This window comes from Pipistrellus hanaki, assembly GCF_964339955.1.
Source record: "Pipistrellus hanaki genome assembly, chromosome: 14".
In the NCBI taxonomy this organism is placed as follows: Eukaryota; Metazoa; Chordata; class Mammalia; order Chiroptera; family Vespertilionidae; genus Pipistrellus; species Pipistrellus hanaki.
In genome coordinates this window covers 52,306,953-52,332,241 of record NC_140516.1, presented here as the reverse complement: position 1 = coordinate 52,332,241, position 25,289 = coordinate 52,306,953, and the positions used below count along the sequence as shown (strand labels likewise).

General features: G+C 62.8%; 2 protein-coding genes across 6 annotated transcripts in view; one reads left to right on the top strand and one right to left on the bottom strand.

Annotated features, from left to right (window-relative positions):
* The window catches only part of INSYN2A (inhibitory synaptic factor 2A), a 31,276-nt gene extending 10,748 nt beyond the window's left edge, over nt 1-20,528 (bottom strand). Inside the window, exons 1-2 of one of the 2 annotated variants that reach the window (XM_084904546.1) lie at nt 20,197-20,528; nt 6,725-7,841 (exon numbers count right to left, since the gene is read on the bottom strand). In XM_084904546.1, coding sequence (XP_084760672.1) covers nt 6,725-7,836 — 1,112 coding nt within the window. In that variant the 5' untranslated portion in view covers nt 7,837-7,841; nt 20,197-20,528. The remainder of the gene's footprint in view (nt 1-6,724; nt 7,842-20,196) is intronic. The other variant, XM_084904545.1, reaches the window with a different exon arrangement.
* DOCK1 (dedicator of cytokinesis 1) overlaps nt 1-25,289 on the top strand; it is a 200,191-nt gene that overhangs the window by 98,966 nt on the left and 75,936 nt on the right. The gene's annotated exons all lie outside the window — the stretch shown is intronic.

Sequence of the window (25,289 nt, the reverse complement as noted above, 5' to 3'; positions counted from 1 at the left end):
GGAGGCCGCTGTCCGGAGCTCTGGCTCCTCTTCAGAGGAAGAACGTGTTTGGGAGATGGCGTGAGCACCAGCCCGGGCTCCCCGTTCTAATCAAACGCCGGGGGCTCCCCATGGAGAAGCCTCCTCGCACCCCGGGGCGTGTGACGTTGGATTCAGAGAAGCCCTCTCCTCTCTGTGAGCACCCTGGGGTCTTGGCACGCACCTGCCGTGGCCGGGCCTTGGCCTGTGCGGGCGGAGACAGGCCCTGCGAGTGTCTGTTCTTGTAAGCAGCACGGTGGTTCTCGGCCAGGGTAGCGTCTCTAGCGCCTGAGCAATGGGCACCTGGGGTCAGGGTAAGATCGAGGCGCGCTCCAGTCACTGTTCAGAACACGGGGCACTGGGATCCCTGGCGCCGCCGCTCGGAGTGAGGCCGCAGTGTGGGCGGGACGGCAGAGCAGGGCCAGCCCTGCTCCCGGCAGAGGGCCGTGCGCCCGTTCGTTTGTGCCCTTCGTCCCGGTGCACCGGTGCTGTCCGCGGCGGCCTCCCTGGTGCCAGAGACCGGCTGTTCCTGCCGCGGCCTCGCCCGGGTCGCGTGCCAGCTGCCCCGTCCCGATAACCAGCCGTCATTTATCTCCGCCTCCTCACGGGCCTCTGCACGCCGGCTCCGCGCCGCATTGATGACAGGCGGAGAGCCGCGCCCTCCTGCCGTCGGGAGGAGCGGAACGCCGGAGCGGGGAGTCAGCGGTTCTCCGTGACCCCGCACAGGGCTGAGCGACTCCCCGCCCCCGCTGTGGTCCGGGCTGGGTCCCGAGTCCGGGGTCCCACTGGGAATTCGTCAGCTTGTGTTTGGAAGCTCCTCAGGAGCCACAGAGCGGGTAGGAGGAGGTGACCTGTCCCACGCACCGTTCACAGCAGGATCTGGGGACAGCCCAGCTCAGCTTGTTACAACGTGACGTCGATTTTCCTAACGAACTCAAGGTCACCGGTCAGTCAGGGAGGCAGTACTGGCCCTCCCGGTGAGGGTGACTGTCCGTCTCCTGGGAGCCGAGTGGCGGCGTCTGTAGCCGGCGGCGGACCCGCTGTGTTCGGCTGAGCAGCTCTGTGTCCCCACGCAGACAAAGCAGTTGGTTTGTTTTAACTGAGGTTGTGTTTGAGGAACAGTGACCCCCCTTTCTGTGCCCCCCACTTCTCCTGCCTTAGGGGTGTCTGAGGGGGTTGGCTGTGTGAAGCTTTCTTAGGGTGCTCAGGGCGCACCCTCGGGAGCAGCCCCCTCGGTCCTCCCAGTGCCCTTTGACCTCCCTCAGTAATTCCCATGAACACCTGCCCTCGGGTCTCGTCCTGGCGGCCTTGTATCTTTGTTTGCCCCGCCAGTCCATGTCGGGGTGCTAATCTATGTCGGGGTGCCAGTCCATGTGGGGTGCCAGTCCCTGTGGGGTGCCAGTCACAGAGGTGTAGTGAAGGTTTGGGAGGCACGGAATGAGGGGTGCAGAGAAGAGGGGAGCGTCGTGGGTGCTCGGCCCAGAGACACGTTTCCAGGGAGTCTCCCCAGATCCGCCGGGAAAGGTGAGACCGTTTTTTGCAGAGCTCAGTGGAAATTGCATGGGATTCTAAAAAGCATCTGAAAACTAGAACCTGCTTTTCATCCCTTTAAAAGAAAAATCTGAATTCCAGGACACACATCCATAAATTCCATAACCGCTCGGGTCGTGCCTGGAGTCGCTCGTTCGCCGCAGACGGGCGTCTGCTCTGTTTACCTGGCCGCCGCGGGGCTGGGGGCGGCATTTGGAATCCGCACTGGCGCTCTGCGAGGGAGATTATTTAAATTACATTTCCAAGTGTGCGAGCCTACGCGGAGCCCAGAGCAAGAATGTGGAACGTGTTTATAGTCTTAGCAGTGTATTGGCTTCATCTCTCACATTAAGATTGGGAAGCCTGTTATTTTTCAGGAACGTAAAAAATAGTGTTTGCAAAGTTATACAAACACCAGCTACAGAGAAGACTCCCCGTGGGCCTGTGGGTTAAAGAAAATGCTAGAAAGAATAGACGCGGGCTTCCCTTTCAGAGGCATCAGATATGACCACGCACACTCGGGCTTTAGAAATGGAGGACGTTATCGCAAATGTATGGGAGCCATCGGCTGCAGCAGAAACAGGAAAGGGCAGAGGCCAAGCCTGGCACGGATGTTGGTAGAAGGATGAGGGATGGGCGAGGGATGGGGAGGTGAACAAGGAACAGAACTGTGGGGTCGCTGTGCGTGTATTGATGGGCATCGATAGCGGCCTTCCTCCCTCCCTCCCTCCCTCCCTCTCTCTCTCTCTCTCTCCCTCTCTCTCTCTCTCCCTCCCTCCCTCTCCCTCTCAACCTTTGTGAGTGTTCTCAGGCAGTGGCTGCAGTGATGATGCTCTTAGACATCTCTGAAAATCTGTCTGTAGAGCAGAAAGAAGCCTGGGGAGCCTTCTCTCACAGGGGCCCTTCTCGTTAACATGGGAACACGCAGCCCAGGGAGGCTGGGCCAGTGTGAGCCATGCCCAGCCCACGGGTCCTGGCTCCACACCAGCGGCTCTGTCCATGACAACAGATAACCTTCTCCTGCACACGTCTCTGAAAATGAGCACAAAGCTGAGGCCTCTGTTCTGTAATCCTCAGCCTCTCCCAACCCCTGGGAATAAAGCAGCCTCTTTACCAGTGGTTCTCAATCTTCCTGATGCTGCGACCCTTTAATACAGCTCCTCATGTGGTGGCCACCCCGACCATAAAGTTATTTTCGTTGCTACTTCATAACTGTAATTTCGCTACTGTTATGAACTGTAATGTAAATAATCTGTGTTTTCCGATGGTCTTAGGCGACCCTGCTAGCGGTTCTGGTTCTCAACCTGGGGGTCATGGCCGACAGAGTGAGAACAGCTGCTGTGGAGCCTAAGACCGTCGGAAGTAACAAAGTAGCTAGGAAGTATAGTAACAAAGTAACTAGGAAGGCAGCACGTCCTGGACAAGCGCCCTGCCCACTGCATTTCACTCAGTCTCCGGAGCAGCTCGGCAGTCAGGCCCTCTGAGCTCCTTTGCAGCGTGAGCAGCTGCGGCTCCGAGCAGGGAATTAGCTGCCCCAGCACCGTCAGCGGGGGCGGCGGGACGGCGTTGCCGACTCCGAGCTGAGCCCCATCCTTCCACTCGGTCCCCCTGCTCGCTCTCACTGGGCACCTGGAAAAGCCAGTGCCAGGAGCGGCCACCGCGGCCGCTGGCAGGCTGTCAGCTGTGTGGGTGACAGCCAGAGTGCAGACACAGACACCCATGCATCTAGAACATCAGGGATCCGGGCTCAGGGTGGGGGGAGGAAGGGACGGAGCACAGCTGCAGGGCAGGACCCTCTGGCTTCTGATCCCCCCGCCGAGCGAGCCAGACGCCGCCCGAGAGGCCGGCTGGCAGAGCACCAGGAGGCCAGCGAGACAACGGCACTGTGCCCTCTCCTAACGCCACCGCCCAGCGAGCCAGGGGAGCTTGGGTCTGAATGTACTGCGTGGGCAGGTTTTGGCAGGAGCGACCCGATCGTCCTTGAACAGGACGCCCAGTTCTCGGGGGCTGGGGGGACGGACGGACGGTGAGTGCCCGGGCAGACCCTCACGCCCTGGCCCCGGCGATGGCGTCTCTGCCGTGGCTGCTGCAGGCATGCGGTCTTCTGCTCTGACTGACACAGAAGACACTGTCCCCCCTGCGGCCTCCGTGACGGGGAGGTGGCGTGGTTCCGAGTGGGCATGGGCGTCAGGGTGAGGACAGCGGAGGAGCGAGCGCCTGCCTCTGAGTGATGGTCCCTGAGACCGTAAGGCGAAGCAGGTGCCCCATTTCTGTCCGCCGAGCGTCAGGTCCGAGGTGAAAGCAAGTCACATCGCACAGCGCGCCGCTGGGAGAGCCAGACCCTGCCCGTGTGTCACAGGGGGTGCCCGTACGTGTCACTCATTAAACGCAGCCCCGGGGTTCAGGGGCCCCTCTCTGCCCATTCGGCAGTTCAGGGCCCCCGCTGGCCAGACTCTGCCGGCCCTCCCAACACCCCACCCCAGGCCTGCAGGTGACACCTAGTGAGGCCTGATGGCGCCCTCCCCACACCCCCCTCCCCCAGGCCTGCAGGTGACACCTAGTGAGGCCTGATGGCGCCCTCCCCACACCCCCCTCCCCCAGGCCTGCAGGTGACACCTAGTGAGGCCTGATGAGGAACGTCGGCTTCCCTGGGGCCGACAGACCCCACCTCGTGCTGGAGCACCGGCCCGCGTGCAGAGCACTCGCTGTGCTCCGAGCAGGAACTGGCATGGCCACCAGCCCAGCTCAAAGGCACCACCTGCCCTGCGCCAGCACCGTGCCCTAGGGCGAGACCACGGCCCGCCAGGCCTGCTGCCGCCTGCCGTGCCCAGTGGGTGTGAGGCAGCATTTCTCAGGAGATTCAGAGCCAGGGGTGCCTGCCCCCCGGGGCTGAGGCCGGTGAGATTCCGTGCCCAGCAGGCCCTCCACGCTGGGCGTGCGGGGGAGGGAGGGGTAAAAGGGGGAGGGGAGAGGGGGTGAAAGGTGGGGAGAGACATTGATTTTACCCAGCTTCTGAGCCTCCCCCACTCTCATTACAAACGGCAGCGGTCTCCCAAGGAAAACGCACTGATACTTGAACTTGGCCGTGAGGCCCTGCACCGGTTACATAATGTAGGATCATCTCCACAGAGCGGAGGGCGTTTGCTGCCTTCTGCCCGGGGAGGCAGGCAGAGCGCTGGCTTCCCAGCTGTGATGGACACTGGGGTTCCTCCCTCCGAAGTGAGGGTCTTGGGGTGTGCCGTCAGGCCCCACGCTCAGAGGGCCGGGACGTTCAATGTGCGGGGCCTCTCGCTGGTGGAAATACACCCAGGAAATCAGCAAAAGCTGCTCCCCCTCCCCCCACGCTGTCGCTAAGGAAGCATCAGCCGTCTCCCTGCCCGGACCCTGGAGAGGGACGAGGCGCCCCCGAGGCGGTTCTTCTCCACATTCCCACTGGGGAGAGGGTGGGAGCTTGAGTTTGGACCAAAGGAATGACTTGGGCACAGCACGAGGTCGCCGGCAAGGCGGGCAGGGGTTTGGACCACCTGCTGCTCCGTCCTCCGAGTGCAGAGTGCTGGAGCCGGAGGAGGAGGACAGGAGGGGCTTGGGACAGAGGTGGGCACGGGGTCTACGACCGGCATGGCGGGACCCCTGTTCGCTCTGGGGCGTGTTCATGCTCAGTCCACGGGCCTGAAACGGGAGGAGGTGGAGGTGGGGGCCTGTTGGCGGCCTTTGACGGCAGGCCCCTCGGGATCTCCTGGAGACAGCCTCCGGCTGGAAACGCTCCCAGTGACTGCAGACCCTGCACTGGGACGGGAGGCGGGGTATCGAGGACTGACTCCTCACGTAGATGGGGCTCCCCCACGAAGCCGGGGAGGCCAGAAGCCAAGGCAGATCCTGCTCCCGGCACCTTGCCCACAGCCTGCCCCACGGCCTGCCTGGCCCCCACGGCCTGCTCGCCCCTCTACTGCCTGCCTGGCCCCCACGGCCTGCCCCCACCCACATGGCCTGCTCGCCCCTCTACTGCCTGCCTGGCCCCCACAGCCTGCCTGGCCCCCACGGCCTGCTCGCCCCTCTACTGCCTGCCCTTCCCATGGCCTGCCCCCCCCCCACACACACACGGCCCGCCCGCCCCCCACGGCCCGCCAGCCCCTCTACTGCCTGCCCTTCTCCCCATGGCCTGCCCCCCCCCCGCCCACCCCCCCCAAGGTCTGCCCACCCCTTTCCCTCCCCCCTCACGGCCTGCCCATCCGGGCTCAAGTCCAGCATCCTAGCTTTCGGTCATTTGTTTTCAAATTTGCTGCAGCCCAATTTCACGTTCACAACCTGGGAACCACAGTTCAGCATCTAGCCGGGCTGGCATGGCTCAGTGGGTGAGCGTTGACCTAGGAACCAGGAGGTCAGGGTTCAATTCCTGGTCAGGGCACAGGCCCGGGTTGGGGCTCCATCCCCAGTCAGGGGCGTGCAGGAGGCAGCCGGTCCGTGACTCTCTCTCTTCTCTCTCCCTCTCCCTTCCTCTCTGACATCCATAAAAACAAAGTTCAGCATCGGTCGCCAATGCCGGCTGTTAGAGGTGTTGTTCCCCGTCGCCTGGGCCCGGAGGGCAGTGCGTGCGGGAGGCACCTCTCCCGCCGCACACGGACGGCCTGTCTGGGGACGAACGGGCGCTGCTGCTCTGAGTTGCAGGGAAGGACGGGAACAAGTACAGCCTGCCCAGCCCTGAGAACCCGCGCCACCCGCTGTTCAGTGAAGTGAGTGAGCACCTGCTTTTCAGAAGGCCACCGACGCCTTTCCTCTCTGCCCCGTGCTGCACTTCCTCAGCGGGCAGTGTCCATGCTGGGACCGGCCTGGCTGTTCTCCCTCATCACCACAAACTAAGGTGACCAGGCGCCCGCTTTGGGCGGGACAGTCCCGATTTTTAACAATTTGTCCCGCAGCGTCTTAAAAAGGTCACGATTTAAACCCTTCGCCCTGGGACATCGTGCCTCCGGAGAGTGAGGACGGTGTAAAGGGCAGGCCGGGCGGGCAGCTGAGAGCTAGCCCACAGCCACCTCGAAGGAGTGCATGCAGGGGGTCTGGCCTCAGAGCCCGCCTGTGCCCGCCGGGTTCGCTCGCTCTGTGCTCGGCGGCGGCTGCCCCCGGGGCGGGCTGGGGGACGGGGTCTGCAGGGCGGCGTGAGGTGTGCGGGCATACGTACCCTTCGCGGTGGGCCTCGCCCTTCTCCAGCTCCTGGATGACGCCCAGGAGCACTTTGATGGTCTCCTGGCTGGAGCTGATCAGCGTCTCCATCACCTGCAGCTGCGCCTTGAGGTCCACCACTTCCGTGGGAGGCACGAGTTGTTGGCATTCCTCCCCGCCGGCCGCCCCCACGGGGGCCGGAGACGGCGGGGGGAGGTCACTACATTCGGGGGACAGGCACTGCGTCGTCGGGGGCGCCTGGAGCCCATTGAGATCCGAGGGGCAGAGGGACCACTGGCTGGTGGCGGCCGAGTTCGACAGGGCGGGCTCGGGGGCCTGGGCGCCGGGGGCGGGCGTGTAGACGGCGGCCACCTCCGTTTTAAACACCCTGCCCTGGCCCGCGGGAGCCGGCTCCTCCGTGCCCGGCGCGGCCCGGTCCCGTGGGGCTGTCCGGTCCAGCTGGTGGGGGGCGGGCTCCCGGGAGGGAGGCCGGGGGGCGTTCCGGAGCGCGCTGCCCGGGCAGCTGTGCCCGCGAGGGTCCCCGCACAGCTCCGGGCAGCCCAGCCCCTCGGGCCGGCCCAGCGCGTCCACGTGCTGGTGGGAGCTGAACACCAGGGCCGCGGTCTTCTGCACCCGGCCGGCCGCCCAGACCGCGGCCTCCGCCCCGGGCCCCTGCGCGCCCCGCTGCTTGGCGCCCAGGACGAAGCCGTTGTTCTGGCTCCGGAAGGCGCCCTCGGCCCCCGGGACGCCCTTGAGGCTGCCCCTGCGGCGGTCGGGCGGGAAGGTCTGGTAGCACTTCCTGCGTTCGGGCGAGGTCTGCACGCCGGTGCTGCGGGTGACGTTGGGGATGGCCCGGCGGGCGGGCACCGTCAGGTACTTGCGGTAGGCCGCCCGGTAGGACGCCGCCCGGGCCTCGCGCCTCTCGGGCCCCGGCCCCGCGGCCGGCGGGTCCCGCCGCTCGCTCTGCGCCTCGCAGATGTCCTTGAAGCGCACCTGCAGGGCCTTGTTCCGCTTGCGCACCTGCCGGCGGGGGTCCAGCGCGTACTTCACCTCCAGCGCCAGGCAGGCGGCCGGCTCCGCGTCGCTCTCGGGGGCCGTGAGCGCGCATTTGCCCGCGTCCTTGCTGACCATGGTTCCTGCGGGCGAGACAGCGACAGAGGCGTCAGCGCGGGGAGGGCACAGCAGACGGACCGCTGCCTGCTGACGCTCCATTCTTTTCACTTTACTTTTTGTTGTTAATTTTCACCCGAGGGCATTTTCCCATTGGGTTTTAGGGAGAGGGGAAGGAGAGGGGAGAGACGACGGGAGGAACCTCGAAGTGAGAGAAACACATCAATGGGTCGCCTCCTACATGCGCCCCAACCAGGGCTGGGGCTCAAGCCTGCCACTGAGGTACGTGCCCTTGACCGGAACCTAACCAAGGACCCATCCGTCTGCAGGCCGATGCTCTAGCCACTCAGCCAAACCAGCTAGAGCTTAATTTATTTTAAATAGATTTTTATTGATTTCAGAGAGTAAGGGAGAAAGAGACATTAATGACAATCGGCTGCCTCCTGCATACCTCCTGCTGGGGATCTAGCCAGCAACCTGGGCATCTGCCCCGACTGGGAATGGAACCCTGGCCCCTTGGTTCCTCGGTCGATGCTCAGCCACTGAGCCATGCCAGCTGAGCTTTCTGGTTATTCCTAAACAGGGGAGGTGGCCGTGACATTAAGAAGTCAGCCGGCCCTGCAGGCACAGCTGGAAGTGGTCTGACAGGAAGCCTGCCTCCTCGCCCACGTGGGAGCCGCTCGCTTTTCCTTTGATCGAAACGCCGGTCCCCGTCAGACGGCCCGTCTCCCTGCACTCACCACGACACCCGGGACACGCCGCCGCCGCCGCCCGGCCAGTCACCGTGCCCACGCACATCCCCGCCTCCCAGGCAGATGGTTCTCCAAATGCGATTTACTTGGTTTGGGTTTTTACTATTTTAGTAAATAGTAAGGGTGACGTGGTTAATCTATTATTGGAATGCTAGGGAATGGCTGCTTTCTCTTAAAGACCCTTTCCTGGCCGTCTAGCTCCTGATCAGATAAACGTGGAGAGCCCTGAGTGGAGGGACTGAAAAAACTCTCTCTACGTTAGCCTTTCGGGGCGCCGGGGAGAGTGGCCCCCCGCATGGGGGACCATGAAGGACAGATCGGCACCAGTGGTCAGCACCGGCCTCGGAACTGCGCTTCCCTGCGTCTGCATAGGCAGCGTGACCGCCCCCCCCCCCCACCTTGCCACCCAGAGCGGCCTGTGAAAACACTTAAAAACGGTATTCATTCCAGAATGAAGTTTTGATGACAACCCCTGAAAAAGAAAACAATGTCGGTGCTTTCGGTCTTTAAATCCTGGGAGAAAATAAAGCCACGCGGCTCTCTGCCTGTTCATCACGCAGATTCATCCTGGGCGGAATGGTTAAACGCCATAAAGAGAGGCAGGTGGCCCTGGATGCCGCTCGGTGACACCAGTGGGGCAGACACCCTCACTCGCTCTGGTGGCAGGGCCGCAGCTGTTAGCTGCGCGTGGAAGGACCTTCCTGAGGGACGAGCTCGGAGCTCGGAGAGTTCAGGTGCTGCGGGGGGACTTAGCGTTTGCTCCCACCCCCGTGGGCTCCCGGAGGGGGCAGCGGGCGGAGTCTGAGGGGTGCAGGGCCCTGGCAGCAGACCCTGGCGCCCCGAGAGCCAAGGTCAGGGCCTGAGCCCAGAGAGTGGACTAGATCAGGCTCAGGCCGCCCCGCCCCGCCCTGCCGATGGCAGGCAGACCTTTTGGACACTCCTCCCACTGGGAATCGAGCTCGAAATCCAGGCATGTGCCCTTGACCAGAATCAAACCCCGGACCCTTAAGTCCCCCCAGGCCAACACTCTCCCCACCGAGCCACACCAGCCAGGGCGACAATCCGTATCTTTCAGAGCAGCGGTCGGCAAACTCATGAGTCCACAAAACCAAATACCAACAGCACAACGACTGACATTTCTTTGGAGAGCCACATTTTTTAAACTTAAACTTCTTCTAACGGCACTTCTTCAACATAGACTCGCCCAGGCCGTGGTGTTCTGTGGAAGAGCCACACTCGAGGGGCCAAAGAGCCGCGTGTGGCTCGCGAGCCGCAGTTTGCCGACCATGGTTTTAGAGACACTGTCCCCACCGGTTAAAAGGATGCACACCACAGCCCCGGTGTGCTCGCGAGTGCGGGATCTAACGAGGAGATTAAGCGGTAACCCTGACCTGCATCCCGTCCATCCCTCACCTGCAGGAGGCCGGGCGCCATCTTCCCGCCGCAGACCGCCAGCCGCGGGGAAATTGGAAAGGGAGAGCATTTTTACAAAAAGCAATTTACTAGTAATTTTTCAGCCTTTTCCCTGCCACTCCTGAAAAATGTGTGTCTGAATAAGTTTGTCCTGCCACGGCTATTCATCATCGCGGTGTGCCAGGAGCTGCACCGAAATAATTTTCCTACCTCCGTCTGCTGGTTTGAAAGATACCCGGAGTCTCGGGCCCGGCATCACACTAATAGAGCAAATCAGGAAAATTAATGGCCGGGGCAACATCATCATCATCACAGTAATCAAAAGTTCGAGGCGCTCCTGTTTTACAGGGAGCTGCTAATGATAAACACCATTTCCTTGTAAGTAAAAACGATGGCAACAAATAGAAATTCTCATCAGCTCAGTGCGTTGTTCCCAACCCTTTTTTAAAAAATAAATATATATTTTTATTGATTTCAGAGAGGAAGGGAAGGGAAAGAGAGAGATAGAAACATCAATGGAGAGAATCATAGACCGGCTGCCTCCTGCATGCCCCGCTCTGGGGATTGAGCCTGCAACCGGGACCTGTGCCCTTGACCGGGAATCCAGCCATGACCTCCAGGTCCTTAGGCTGACGCTCAGCCACGGAGCCACGCCGGCCGAGTAGCCCGGATCCCGTCCCCCGGCACGGGGAGGGCCGGGAGGCTCTGCGGGGACCGCTGGCCGCTGGCCGTGGCTGCGGACGCTTTTCTCAGGCTTCGGGGCGGAACGTGCCGCACAGGGAGCTTCCTTCCGTTGGAGGGCGGGCACCGTTTCCCATTGAGAACGAGCTTTTGGAAGAAAAGGGGGTGTTTGGCAGATGAGACAAACGGGACCGCCTGGCACCCGCATTCTTGCTTCGTGCCCCGCATTCTTGCCTTCACTGGGCAATGAACGGACCCGTTCCGGTGCCACACCTTCAGGCCGAGCGCTGTGTCCTCACCCGCCGACAGCCTTCTCCTGCACTTCCCTCCCGGTTCCTCCCGGGTCCTCGGGGTGCCGGGGCCGAGCGCTGTGTCCTCACCCGCCGCCAGCCTTCTCCTGTGAGCTTCCCTCCCGGTTCCTCCGGACCCCAGGCCCCAGGAGGGACTCTGTTTGACTGTCAGCCAGTTACTGGAACACGGGCAGTCAGCCCACGTGTGGGCAGATGGCAGGAGCAGGCTCTGGACAGTGCAAAAACTTGAATCCAAGTAAGGAAACCCCGGAAATGACTAGGTCTGGGGAGATGCAGTGTCCCTCAAATCATCTGTTATGTAGAGGGAGCCTTGCATGAATAAATGAATTTCAAATTATGGACCCTGTGTGTGTGTATGCGCGTGTGTACGCGCATGCGCACGCTGCTGTGCAGTCTGGACATGCGTGTGCATCCAGATGTGGAGGGACAGGTGGGGCGAGCCATAGCGTGCTTGTGGGAGAAGGACCATGTGCAAGCAAACCCGTGGGGAGGGGCCGCCGGCTGCATAACCAGAAGCAGGAAGGGCGTGGCCGGAGCCTCACTGCTGGTCTGAGGGGACAGATGCCCCAGAGCCCAGGGAAGTACAGGACCCGCGCCCTCAGACCAAGCCTGCCCTGACAGAGAGGCCCGGCGTGGCCCTGCGTGTGGTCCACGCGGGGGGCGCAGTCCATGGATGGGGCGGGGGCTGGGGAGCAGGCTTGTCCTGCCCACACCCCCCGCCCATCGCTTGGGGGCAACGCAGAGGAGCTGGGCCCGCAGCGCGGGAGCCTGCATAGGGCCTGTGACATCCTGGCGCTGCTGGTGGCTCTCCGGCCTGAGACACCTTGGAGTCGGAGGTGCTGGCGGGAACTCAAGAATAACTGGGTCAGCATTTTCTTCCTCGGGCCCCGAGGACACGTGGACATCCGGCCCCTCAGAGTGGAGGGTGGCGACAGGACACTGTGGGTCTTTAACACCAGCTTCCGGGGCCAGGGAAGGGGCGGGGGTGGGGGGCGTGGAGAGACGACCCCCCAACCTCCCTCCCCCCAGGAGTGAGCGCCTTCCCACAGGAAAGGCTGCCTGGGCCTGCTCTGCTGGCAGGGCCTGCTCCTCCCACGGAGCCCTGTCTGTGGCAGAGCTCGCTGCTGGTGGTGACTTGATAATCACCCCCAAGAGGGGGCGTTAGGGAGGGTGCCACCCCATCTCAGCGTGGCAGCCCGTCAGAGGGAGCCGTGCGAGCCCTGTGCACCCCGTTAGTGGGATCTTGCGGGGAGCCCGCCCTCGTTGGGACCTATGTTCATCCCGTCAGAAGGGGGGGGGGGGGGGGGGCTCCTGGAGAGTCGGAGCAGGGTTAGAGGCGGCAGAAAAACCCTCTACGTCAGGCCCTACGTGTCCGTGTCCGTGATCTCAGCAAACACGGTTTAACCAGCAAAAACCCATTGTCCATTCCTGCAGCCCGGGATGTGGCTCAGCGCTGGGCTCACGCTGGCCTGCTGCCAGAGGGGACAGAGCGAGGACCCGCCACGCTGTCCACGGGTGCTCGGGGCGGGGGGTGGGGGGCCTGTGGGTCCCAAAAGCGACCAGCCTTTCCTGTCGGTTCGCGCTTCACTGAGGTCTCTGATCCTCAGCTCCTGCTGACGGTAACCCTTGCTTGTTTTCTGTCCAAATGGAATGCAAATGAGCAGAAATGAATTAGCAAAATTTTATGATATTGGAGAAAATCAGCTGGAAAAAATGCCTCCTCCAAATGGGACGTTACATGAGTGTGCAGAATTAATTTTATTTGCAGCAGTTGGCTTTGCTAACAAACAACATCCAGAAAAGCCGGTTCCAAACACTCGCCCCAGTTCCTCCGAGAGGAGGGACCGCTGCTGCTCCCCCGCCCGGGCCCGCGGTCAGCGCGCGGTCAGGGCTCGCTCCGCGAGGAGCTCCCGGGGCGCCGGGTCATCGCGGCCGATGCCGCCTCCCTCCGACCCGGCGGTGCCAGGGGAGTTAGCCGCCATCACGGGTGGTTGGGGGCGCAGAGGCTGGTGCTGCTCCTCAGACCCTGGAGCCTCTCCGGGAGAACAGGAACCCACCAGGGAACGGCTTCGGAGCGTTCGCCTTTTGGACGGTCTGTGACGCATCCCGTGGCTTTTACTAAATGGCGCGCTTTGACTCACGATATATCTGAAGTTAAAATTAGAACGTGGTTTTTTTTCCCCCCAAGCAGTAACTACGTCAGAGTACCTCCCCCCCTGCTTCTCCCGGGTGAACCTCGGGATTCCTCACAGGGACCCTAGGGGGACTCCCGCTGGGACGGACCCGTTTGCGACAGCCGAGATCAGTGAGCGTTCAGGGCGCGGCCTGAGCACGCCCGTCTCCCCACCAAACAGGCCGTGGCACCACTGTAGCGCCCCTCCGCCCGTCCTGCGTCCAGCCCCCCGGGGACTTGCGGGGTCCTGGGCTGATGGGGAGGGAGCAAGCCAGAGCGAAGGGAGGAGTGAGCGGTGTCACAGCCAGCGTCCCTCCGCCGTGGCCAGCGGGCACAGAGGCCCCAGCGCCCAGTCCTAACGGAGGGCCAGCGGCGGGGGAAGCGTGGGGGCCCCGCACCCGTCAGCCAGGTCACGTGTGGGAATGGCCTGGTTTCTCTGGACTTGAGCTAAAAGGTGACACAGGGCTGGTTTGGTCTGTGTCACCTCTGAGCGAAGGGCATGGATGGAGACCCACGAGGCAAAGCGGGTGAGCATGTCTCTCCTTCTACTGCATCTCGTGGGCAACCTCAGGAGCAGCCGGCACCAGTCTAGACCAGACCGGGCGGAGCCAGCATGTCCCCGTGGACCTGGCAGCTGGCGAGTGCTCTTGGTAGACACTGGTAGATGGAGGGACAGAGATGGCCCGCAGAACAGTGGGAAGAGGGTACGTGCAGTCCACGGGCCTGACTACCCCTCTGTGGCAGTGGATGTGCTGTGCCAGGCCTGCCTGCAGGTGTGCGAAAGCATCAGCTTTCTTCTCGGGGGTGGGGGTGGGGGTGGAGGTGGAGGGATGAATGAAGATGTAACTGCAAAGTCTCGGCGACATGGAGTAAGGTGAACATCTGGAAGTGAGTGATCTCGGCTATGCCCCGCCTTCTCACTGGACTCCAGTGTTCGCTGTAGAGCAAGCATGTCAAACTCAAAGGTTAACACGGGACAAACACACAAGGCATGCGGCCCCCAGGCCTTGAGTTTGACATGTTTGCTTAGAGGCAGCCACGGCCTTCAGGGCAACTTCCGGGGGGAATGTGGTTTGGCCCGAAGGTTTGAATGAAATCGGTGTCTTCTAGGTTTTCCTTATTTGAATGGAGAACACAGAATGTAAAGTCGTGTTAATAAATAGAATTAATAGAAATATAATTCTCTGCGACTGTATGACAGGATGAACGTGGAGAGGAAGGAAAAGATAAATGAGGAATTAGAGAGAGACAAAGGCAGGGGGTGGGGGGTGAGAGTGAGAACCACACAGACAGACAGGCGGGCAGGCAGACAGACAGGCAGGCAGGCAGGCAGACAGACAGGCAGGCAGGCAGGCAGACAGGCAGACAGGCAGGCAGGCAGGCACACAGACAGGCAGACAGACAGGCAGACAGGCAGGCAGACAGACAGGCAGGCAGGCAGGCAGGCAGACAGACAGGCAGGCAGACAGACAGGCTGGCAGGCAGACAGACAGGCAGGCAGACAGACAGGCAGGCAGACAGACAGACAGGCAGGCAGACAGACCGGCTGGCAGGCAGGCAGGCAGGCAGGCAGGCAGGCAGGCGGGCACAGGAGGCGAGGGCGGAGCTCAGGAAAGGAGTCCAGGTGAGCCACATGGTCAGGCCTGCTGTGGCCGGGCACCTGTCCTGCTGATAGATGGAGCCACACTGTCAGCCTAACTGCCCTTCCTCCCCCGTCAGGACAGAGCCTGACAGTTCGTCCTGGGGCGAAACGAACCCCAGGCCGGGGCAGGCGTCCGAGGCAGGCCTCCCAGTTCCCAGCCCCCGGAGGCCGGCGTGGCCCCCAGGCGCCATCGGATCCCCTGTGGTTGCCATTTCTGGGTCCTGCCTCGGCCGGCCGTTCACCTCCCCCTTCCTGCACTGGGTTGTGGGGACGGGAGGGGCGGGGACGGGACAGTGAAGAGCAGGTATACGGTCGCCATCAAGCCGACAGCTATGGAAGGAAACAGCAGACAACCGAGGAGAGCAGCTCCGGGGCTCCTCCGGGGCCAAAGAGGCGAGTGGAGAAGAGGGTGATGGCGAGGAGCGGGCCTCCCTCAGCATCTCCTCGCTGTAAACTGACCTGCACGCTGTGCACTTCCCTGGGACTCGCCCGCACACTCCGAGCTACCTGAGTCTCAAATGCATGATGAACAGGCAACGTTTCTCCCGTGCCACGTGATTGCAGCAAGGACGGAGGAAAAGCAAACCTTTAGGCACCAGTGCAGATGGAAGAGGAGGAGGAGGAGGAGGAGGAGGAGGAGGAGAGGGAGGAGGAGGAGGAGGGGAAGGAGGAGGGGGAGAGGAAGGAGGAGGAGGAAGAGGAGGAGAAGGAGGAGGAAGAGGAGGAGGAGAAATGAGGAAGAGGAGGAGAAAGAGAAATGAGAAGGAAGAGGAGGAGGAGGAGGAAGAGGAGGAGGAGGAGAAATGAGGAGGAAGAGGAGGAGGAAGAGAAATGAAAAGGAAGAGGAGGAGGAGGAGGAAGAAGAAGAGGAGAAAGGAAGAGAAATGAGGAGGAAGAGGAGGAGGAAGAGGAGGAGGAGGAAGAGGAGGAGGAGGAGAAATGAGGAAGAGGAGGAGGAAGAGAAATGAAAAGGAAGAGGAGGAGGAGGAGGAAGAAGAAGAGGAGAAAGGAAGAGAAATGAGGAGGAAGAGGAGGAGGAAGAGAAATGAGAAGGAAGAGGAGGAAGAGAAGGAGAAATGAGGAAGAGAAGGAAGAGGAGAAGGAGGAGGAAGAGGAGGAGGAGAAATGAGGAGGAAGAAGAGGAGGAGGAGGAGAAATGAGGAGAAGGAAGAGGAGGAGGAGACTGGCCAGGGTCATTAAGGTGGGCCGTGACCCTGGGAGCCTCTCACCGGCTCCCCACCGAGCAGCTGAAATGAGGCCCCAGACCTCAGCCCAAGGCTGCCTGTCGTGTTCTCAGTCCTCCCCCTCCCCCCCCCACCGTCTCCTCCTCCTCACGTCTCACTGCTATCCTTACTGCCCTTCACTGGATGCCCACGGCTAGATTGTTAAGGCCCGAGTTGGAATATTTCGGAATAACGACAACATACATTTCAGCCAGCACTGTATTAAGATTTTTTAAAAAGAGTCTTCATGCCCTAGCCGGTATGGCTCAGTGGATAAAGCGTTGGCTCAAGGACTGAAGGGTCCCGGGTTTGGTTCTGGTCAAGGGCGTGTGTCTCAGTCGCAGGTTCCATCCCCAGCCCTGGGCCGCGTGCGGGAGGCAACCAATCCCCTCTCTCCCTCCCTCCCTCCCTCTCTCTCTCTCTCTCTCTCTCTCTCTCTCTCACATTGGTGTTTCTCTGTCTCTCCCCCTCCCTTCCACTCTCTCTAAAAACCATCGGAAAAATGTCCTCAGGTGAGGATTAATAAAAACACATAAAATAAAACGCAGCTCACTTCTCAACATTAATTAAAAAGGAGAAATGTCTCACCCGGCCGCGGCTCCAGGAGTGACACTCCGGTGACCCTGCATGCACCAGCAGGGCCCTCCCGCCGGGCCTTCCGAGAGGCCCCGGCAGAGCCGACAGCGAACGCAGCCTGTCTGTGGACGCCAGTGCTGTGAACAACCGTTCAATACGAGCGACACTCGCCAGTAATGACTCGGGAGACACTTCTCTCCGAGCCCCTTTGAAACGTGGTCAAAAGGTTAATGATTTAGAGGCACGGTTCCTTCTCGTCCCTCAAGGATGCTTTTCTGCCTCGCAGTCCACTTCCTCCAGCCCCGCGCCCGCTGGGACCAGGCCTGGGGCTCTTTTGTTCCCATCCACGGAGTGTCACCGGATAATCTCTTTGTGTCCCTCCAAGTCCCCGCACTCATTCATCCGGCCTGAGTGACATCTGGAGCCCACGTGACCCAGACTCGTCCGAATACCCCGGTGGCTTCTGGGGTGGGGGGCCTCTGGAAGGCTCTATGTCAGGAACGGAATTTGCAACCAGGACATTCTGAAGGGACGGCTTTTCTGAGTCTGAGAGTTAGTGTCGTGGTGGCCTGGAGACCTCCTAGCTCGCTACTCTGGATCTGAACCAGGCATTACCCTCCCTGGTCCAGAGGTTCCAGGACGGGCACCTACACAGCTGTTGGTATGAACCAGGGCCCCCACCACTTGGCACCGAACCGCCAGTCTCCCCTGAGCCTGTCAGTAAGAAATATGTTTACAATGAACTGGTGCAAAGTTACAGCGTTCCGCTGCACTTAACTTCCAGGGTTAGCTCAAACACCGGTAAAGACTCATCCGAATGTTTGCCTGCGAATTCCAGGGTAAGAGAAGCGTTGCCATGTCAATCACACTTTAAAATATTGAAGTCATTCAATAATGTGAGGGAATATTAAAGTCAGCCCTGGGAGGGTCTGCCTGTGGAACGGCGCGGGCTCCTTTCAGGCGGGGGGCGAGGGACTCTGGCACAGCAGCAGGGACAGGGTGGTGGCAGGGGCCGGGGGCCGCTCTCCCCACCCACAGAGGCTTGTTCGCCTGATGCCAGTGTCCTCTTTCCGGGCGTCATAATGACCTCCCTCTCCCACGTGACTGTGGCTGGCCTCAGATCTGCTCATGTGCATGGTTCCCCGGGCCCGAGTGGTCAGGGGGCAGCCGGGACGGGCCCCTGCTCGGCCGTGGGGAGCTGGCCCCGAGCTTTAGAGGAAAACCTGCCTGTGCCCCCGTCGCTGCATCCTAGAGGGAGGGCGGCCCCCAGGAGGGCTGGTCCTGTGGCGGCCATGTCTCTGTCCTCCTCCCCCGAGGGGCGGCCTGGGCCCTGCCTCACCCAGAGCCGCGGGGGCGCGGGGAGGGGGAGCAGACGGAGAAAGCAGTGTCTCCCTGAGTGAGCACATCTGCCCAGCTGCTGCGCTGTGCACAACGGTTAGTTCTGAGCCTCATCCTTCTCCTCTGGCTGCTTATTTCCACGAGTGGGAGGCTCCGGGGAGACGCACGCTATTTGTGCACGTCTTTCATCTATTGACTTCTGTACTTCAGCTCTTCTCCTCGCAGAGGGCGAAGCACAAAACCGAAATGCCCTCCCCTGCTGACGGGGGGGGGGGGGGGGGGGGTAGAGAGCAGGGCCTCTCGGGGGCTTGGAAGTGCCCTCTGTGCACACGGAGCTTCCCGGCTCCGGCCTTACTAGCCCGCTTCCTCCCCGGCCTCCGGCCGTGCCTCTCCCCACGCCGACGAGCCTGATCTAAGCAGAAGCTCCAAGTCCCGGCCACGATCCTGACAAATGGAGCCGTGGCCACTGGAGTGAGTTCAAAGGCACACTTAGCTTCTCAAGGGCATCCCGCCTGGAAGTGGAGGCCTGTCGCGCAGCCAGAGGCAGTGAGGGCTTTGGGGAGGGGAATATAATCTGTGCAAATCCACGCCCCCAGCGGGGGCTGCGCCGGGCACACCCCTCCCCGTGTGCCTCCACCACACCCCCGAGAGGCAGCGCCCCTGACGCGCGCAGTGAACAGGGAGGGAGGCTTTAGCATGTGGCCAGGCATGCAGATGGCAGGACTTCCATCTCTCCTCGGAGCTGCTAGTACGTTTGCTAATCATCGATGCAAAAAAAAAAGGGGGGGGGCAAAGATAAACATGAACTTTTCTCTGAGAAGAAACATTCAACAGGACCGGCGTGCCTCAGAGCAGCGGGGTGGCGCGGCCTCCTCCGCAGAGGGAGGCGACGCTACTCCGTGCTCGCCTGTAGCGTGAGCCGAGGAGGGCGAGAGCATGTTCACGGCAGACACTGCTCCCCGGGGCCGGCCGGGTGGGTGACGGGGGTGTTTGCAATCAGGGTCCCAGCACTACAAGCCTGACAGTCCTCCTCTCCCCTGGGGGGAACTGAGAGCTACCCCGTCTCCCCGCCCAGCCAACCGGGTCCTCGGGAGAGCGTGCAGGCAGGCACCCCGACCTCCCTCTCTGCGAGTCCGGGCCGAAGGCTGGTGACAGGATGGCATGTGTTCCGGCCGAGGCAGGGCCGGCCCCAAGTTCCTTCCCTCGGTCCAGGTCCCCTCCGGAGGCTCCCGCAGAATGTGAGTGCCGAAGCAGACAAGGTCAAATGAAACTGCTCCACCGCTGCTGCCTCAGGCTCAGGGGCCTGACCGGCTCCCAGCCCCCAGGCACAGAGGCTCAGACCTGCAGCGGGAGAGGGGTCGGCCTGCGCCTGCTCTGTGCGCCAGCCAGAGGCACCCATGTTCTCCCTGTTTACTCCAGCCTGCCTCCCGGCCCCGCCGCCGCTGGCTCCCCCTCCCCGGGCACGGCTCTGGGGAGCAGCATGCATGCGAGGTCACAGGGACGGGCGCTCGATCTGAGAGATGTTGATGCTCAGCATGAACCAGCAAGACGCAGACTCTGGCTCCACTTTGGACTCCAGGCGCTGCCCTGGCCCCCGCTGGCCGAGGATGCCCTCCTCCCGCTGCCCTCTCCTGCCAGCCCAGGCTGGGGCTGCAGCACGGCTTCCTTCCCACCCCTGTGAGGATGCCAGGCACCAGGTGCCAGGACCCCCACAGGCGCCGACCCCAGCCCGCAGCCCCGGGGAGGTGCCAACCCCAGCCAGCCCCGGCGCCAAGAAGGAGACGGGCGTCTCACGTGGGCATCGATCTGCCTCTGCTCCCGCTAGTACCTCTCCTCCGTGGCCAGCCCCAGGCCCCCTGCTCGGACGGACCCCCCCTGAGTTAATCAGCCTTGCTCTCTCTCCAGTTCGCCTTAGTTTGGAGAAGACTTAAAAACTGGGCACGCCAGGGACCCTGCCGCCCCCAGCCCTCCCGCGATGCCAGGCTGTGGCGTTTGCCGGGAACCCACCTCGCAGCCTTGCAGCCCGCGCCTCCCTCGCCCTCAGCAAAGTTGCAGGACGCCCCCCAGCCTTCCAGCCACCCCAGAGGCGGTTGCATAACCTCGCCCCCCGCCTCCCCCCTCGCACCGCCCGGACCCAGTCCGCTGCGCTGCACGGGAGCTCCGCGTCCCCCGCGAAGCCCTCCGCCCGGGTCCGAGCCCATCCCGGCGGCGCCCTGCCCGCGGCCAGGCGCAGGCGGCCCCGGGGCGGGAAGGGGCGCGGGGCCCCGCTTACCTCCGCCGCTCACAGGGGAGTGGAGGTCGGTGCAGCTCCCGGCTCGGGCATGTCTGGCCGCGGACCCGGGCGAGCCTGGCGCGGCGCGGAGCGCTCCGGGCAGGGCATCCGCGGGAGGCTGCTGGCCGGGCCGCGTGCAGGGGGCTCCGCTCCGTCCGGGAACTTGGGCTCCGCGCCGCCGCCGGCCTGGCCCCCGGCCCCGGCCCCCGCCCGCCGCACCGGTCCCTCCCGGCTCAGCGCCCCGCGCGCGGCGGCAGCGGCAGCGGCTCGGCGGGCTCCGGCTCGCGGCTCGGCGGAGCCAGCCCCCGCCGCCGGGCTCCGCGCCGCTCCGCCGTCCTCATGGACTGGATCGTCCCCGGCGATCGCGGAGCCGGCGGCCGGGGGAGGCGGGGCGGGGGCGGCGCGGGGGGAAGTCCTTGCCGCGGCCCCGGTCCCGCTGCTCCGGAGCCGGCGGCGCGGAGAGGGGCCGAGCCCGCGCCGCCTCCCGTGCGCCCGGCTGCTCCGAGGCGGGCGGAGCCGGCCCGGGGGCGGCGGCGGGGGCGGCGCGTGGGGCCGGGATCCGGAGGGAGCGGAGGAGCCCCCCCCGCCGGCTCCGAGCCCCCGCGAGGCTGGAGGAGGCGGCGGAGGAGCCGCCGCGGAGCCGCCTGCGCCCGGGCTGCACGGCGTCCGCGGGGCCGGCGGTAGGCGGCGCTGTGCGGCCCGGGAACTTGTTGAGTCCGCCCTGAGCCGCCTCTGGAGCAGCTGGAGGGCGGGGACCTGCGTCTCCACGGGGAGGGGCTGCCCGGCCCCGCGGGGGGTGTGTGTGTGTGTGTGTGTGTGTGTGTGTGTGTGTGTGTGTGTGCGCGCGCGCGCGCGCTAGGCCAGCCCCCAGACCCCCAGCCCCCCAGCCCAGGGGCTTTGGAATCCGGCAGCTCTGCACCTGGGGGTGGCTGTGGAGATGGGGTTCCGGGAAGTTGCCTTGTGGAGTCCAGCCCAGGCTCAGCCCCCGGGAGTGGAGACTGACCGGCCGCCCTGAGTGGCCTGAGGAAGGAGGCGCCTGCCAGGTCTGCCCCTCCTGGTACTTCGAGCCTCCAGAGCAGGCGCCATGGCCCCGCCTGGCCAGCCCGCCCCTGTGCCCAGCACCCAGGCTTCCTGGCTCACTCCCTGTCTGCTTCAGGCTCCTTCCCCCCCACCCCCACTGGGAGTGGGTCTCCCCAGCTCAAAGCCCCTGGCTCAGGGCCCCCTGATTCCTGGGTTAACGTAAGAAAGCATTCAGACCTGTAAGGAATTGGGTGTTTATTTGAGCCAAACTGTGGACAATTGCCTGGAAATAGAATGGCCCAACGTACTGGGCTAGTGCTCCAGAGAGGGGGGTAGTTGTTGCCGTTCACCTTGCTTTATACCTCACACCCCAGAGAGGAGACATAGTGGGTTACAGGATCTCCACCCATCTGTGATGGATTAGGGAGGCGGGAGAAGGCCGAGCAGGGAAACCTGGGATTGGATGATAGTAAAATGATAGACACGGGCTTCTTGGACACAGGTGGGAGCAGGGTCCTAACAGCCAGTTAACTCTAACAGTGAGGGGTCTGTGGTCTCTGCTGAGGGTGCGTGTCCTTTGAGGGCTGCAGAGAGAGGATGTTATTTGACATTCCAAATCAAAGCTGTCATTGATGCGAAAAGACAGACTCGGTGAAGGTAACGCTTGGCCTTAGTCGGGGACGATCCCGGCTTGGACCTGACTCCCCACTACACCTGCGTTTGGTTAAAGTTTTAATCTGACACTGCATGTGGCTACTGGAGTCTGCAAGGCCTCCCCTGAGCTCCTCAGCTTAGCACTTGGCCCCTTTTCGTCCACACCTGGAGGGGCCCGGGGCGGGGCCTGGGGCGGGGCCCTGGGGGCGGGGCCTGGGGCGAGGCCCTGGGGGCGGGGCCTGGGGCAGGCCTTGGGGGCGGGGCCTGGGGCAGGCCCTGGGGGCGGGGCCTGGGGCAGGCCCTGGGGGCGGGACCTGGGGCAGGCCCTGGGGGCGGGGCCTGGGGCAGGCCCTGGGGGCGGGGCCTGGGGCAGGCCCTGGGGGCGGGGCCTGGGGCAGGCCCTGGGGGCGGGGCCTGGGGCAGGCCCTGGGGAGGGCAGGCCCTGGTCTCATGGCTCCCTGAATTTTCTCAGACTTGGGGCTTGAAGTTCAGTCTCCATGGATATACTCACAAGTAGCCCCGTCCATTAGTCCGAGTCTCTATCAGGAAAGGACGGAGTGACGGGGGCCCGGTCAGGGGCCGGCTTCGGGGAAGAGTGGGGAGGACCCGGGGGGAGGCCTTCCCCAGACGCACAGTGCATGCCGCTCTGCGGGCGCATCTCCGCGTGGCGGGCCCTGCACCGGCCTGTGCCCGGGGCCCAGCCGTGGCGCAGTTCTTGCTTTGAGTGCACTGAGCCCAGGGCTGTGCTGGATAGAGGGCGGGTTCTTTATAAATGGCTTCACAGGAAATGCTCTGCCTTTATGCGGGTGCTTGTGGTGATGTGTCCAGATATGCTAGAAGAAAACATCCTAAAATCCCCCCCTCTCCTCTGACCTCCCAGCATCCTCTGTCTGACCTCTCAACGCCCTCTGACCTCTCAGTGTCCTCTGACCTCCCAGCATCCTCTGTCTGACCTCTCAGCGTCCTCTGACCTCTCAGCGTCCTCTGACCTCTCAGCGTCCTCTGACCTCTCAGCGTCCTCTGACCTCTCAGTGTCCTCTGACCTCTCAGTGTCCTCTGACCTCCCAGCATCCTCTGTCTGACCTCTCAGCGTCCTCTGACCTCTCAGCATCTGCCCTGCACCTTCCCTGGGCTCCATACCTGGCCAGGAAGGGACTCCTGGGCCTGTGCATTCAAACACTTCCCACCTGGTCTATTTGTTACCCCTTCTTGCCAATGGCCAACACATTGAATTTCCAGCTAGTTTACTGGTCTGGCTGGCTGGCCAGGCTGGTGCCATGTGGCTGGAGGGATAGGATTCTGTTCATTCCAATCTGAGGTGCTGTGTGAGCAGCCCGGAGCCCTGTCCCTTGTGGTTCTGCCTGGAAGGGGCCGAGGTGGGGGAGTGTAGGACTGGGCCATTCGTGTCAGGTGGGAGGGGCCATCACCAGAGCTCCCCAACCATCATCACCTCTCTGGGGGTGTTCGTGGCTCAGTAATTCTCCTGAAGTGTAGGGAGCCCTCTGCACAATCCTGCAGGGCCGCGAATCCGTCAGTCAGCGCCCGCCTTCCATCTCCTGAGCAGGTCGCTGTGCGTGGAGCCCCCAGGAAACACAGACTCGGTGCTGGTGGTGAGGAGGCTGAACATTCGGGCCTGAGTGGAGACAGACAGACTAGGTGTGTGCCCGCAGCGCAGCGCACAGCCACCGGTGGCAGTGTGAGCCGCCGGAGAGGGGCTCCGGGGACCGTGTGACTGAGACACATTCCCGGAAGGGAGTGAAAGGCAGGGTTGGCAGGGCCGGAAACCCCGCGTTTATGAGAGGGCAGTAGAATGGAACGTCTTAGTTTCACCAGAACTGTCAGCTGTTCAGGGGCCTGGGAGACGGACAGTTGTTTTTCTGAGTCTGTTAGTCACTGGTCACTCCCCCTCCCCTGTGAAGTCCATTGGAGTGGCTCATGGCAAGGCTGTCACGTCACAGCAGAAGGACCGAGAGCTCGTGTCCGGGTTCCTCGGGCGGGAGAGGCGAGCCTCATGGGCGAGCTGGGGGTCACCACCTTCAAGGCGGTGCGTGCTGCGGGCTGGCGGGCCCCTCCCGCTGCGTCCTCCTCCCTGCAGGTGCCGCTTTGACCTTCATGATCCAAAGCTGATCCGGGGGGAGCAGACCTCTTCCAGGCGAGTGTGGCTAAGGGGCTGGAAAGCCAGCGTCCCTCCGAGCGGCCAGAGGCACCCCTCACCTAACAGTGCTGTGCCCAGGCCCAAGGATGGCCCGGATTAGGCCAAGAGGGAATAAAAATGGCTTTGAAACGTCAGTGTCTGCTCTGCTAACCCTGTGTGCTGGTTCCACACTGCCGATGCCCCCGCCCCGGGCACACCACGCCGAGCTCTCTGGGTCTCAGGTACAGGACTTCCTGGTGGCCCTCCCTCCCCACCTCCAGCCTCACAGACATGCGGGACCCGGGGGGGGGGGAGGGGGAGGAGGAGGGGAACACAGAACCCTCCGGATCCCAGGCCTTGGCTCCCATAAGCTCTGTTTGACAATTGCCACGGTCACTTCGTCCTGTGCCCATGGCATGCCGGCCCCTGGTCCACGGCAGGGTCTCCTTTTGACCTCGCAAGACAGCCAGGAAGTGAGTGCCGTTATACTCCCCGCAGGGGAACGGGTCACAGCCAGGAAGGGAAGTGGCCCAGCGTGGAGCCACGCCCCGCTCTCAGGATGACCCAGTACAACCCGCCCTGCCCAGGTCTGTGATGTTGACGTGAACTTGAGATTTACTCAAGAATACACCTCATAGTTCAGGGTTCCTCCAAGTTCACACCCACCCCTTGGACATTTGGGTCCCGTTGGAGGAGTGGCATTGACCAGTGAGACCCTTCCCTGGTACTTACCTGGCCCCAAGCCACACCAGGTACCCGTGTCCCGCGTGGACCTACACCTCCATCCTCCTGGGGGATCTGCTTGGCTCTCTCCTGGGACGGATCCAGACCGGAAAGGTCGCCTGCATGTGGCAGGCTCCCGTAGAGCAGCCGGCACCTCCCGCAGGCTCCTTAGGAGTCTCCGTCAGGCCTCTTCCCCCCTGTCACGTGCCCCATCTCATTACCGGATCAATTACACTTCCAAGCAATAGGCCATCAGCACCGCAGGCTCAGTAACACCTTCTGCGCCTCCGATGTCGTTTCGGGACATTATCGCCCACTTTCTCCACTGACGAGCGGCCGTTAGAATCATCCAGCCCAGTGTACATTCCGCGTCCACCACGGACCAGCTCGCCTTCTGCTGCTGCCGGGGCCATGACACTGTCACCGTGGTCCTCCACGGTCCTAAGCGCCCGCTCTGGCCACCTGACGTTACATGCATGTGACGTTACATGTGCTCACGGGGCCACGGCAGTCCGGGCCACGGAGGAGGGGGCAGCGGGCTGCTGTCCGGGGGAAGCAGGCG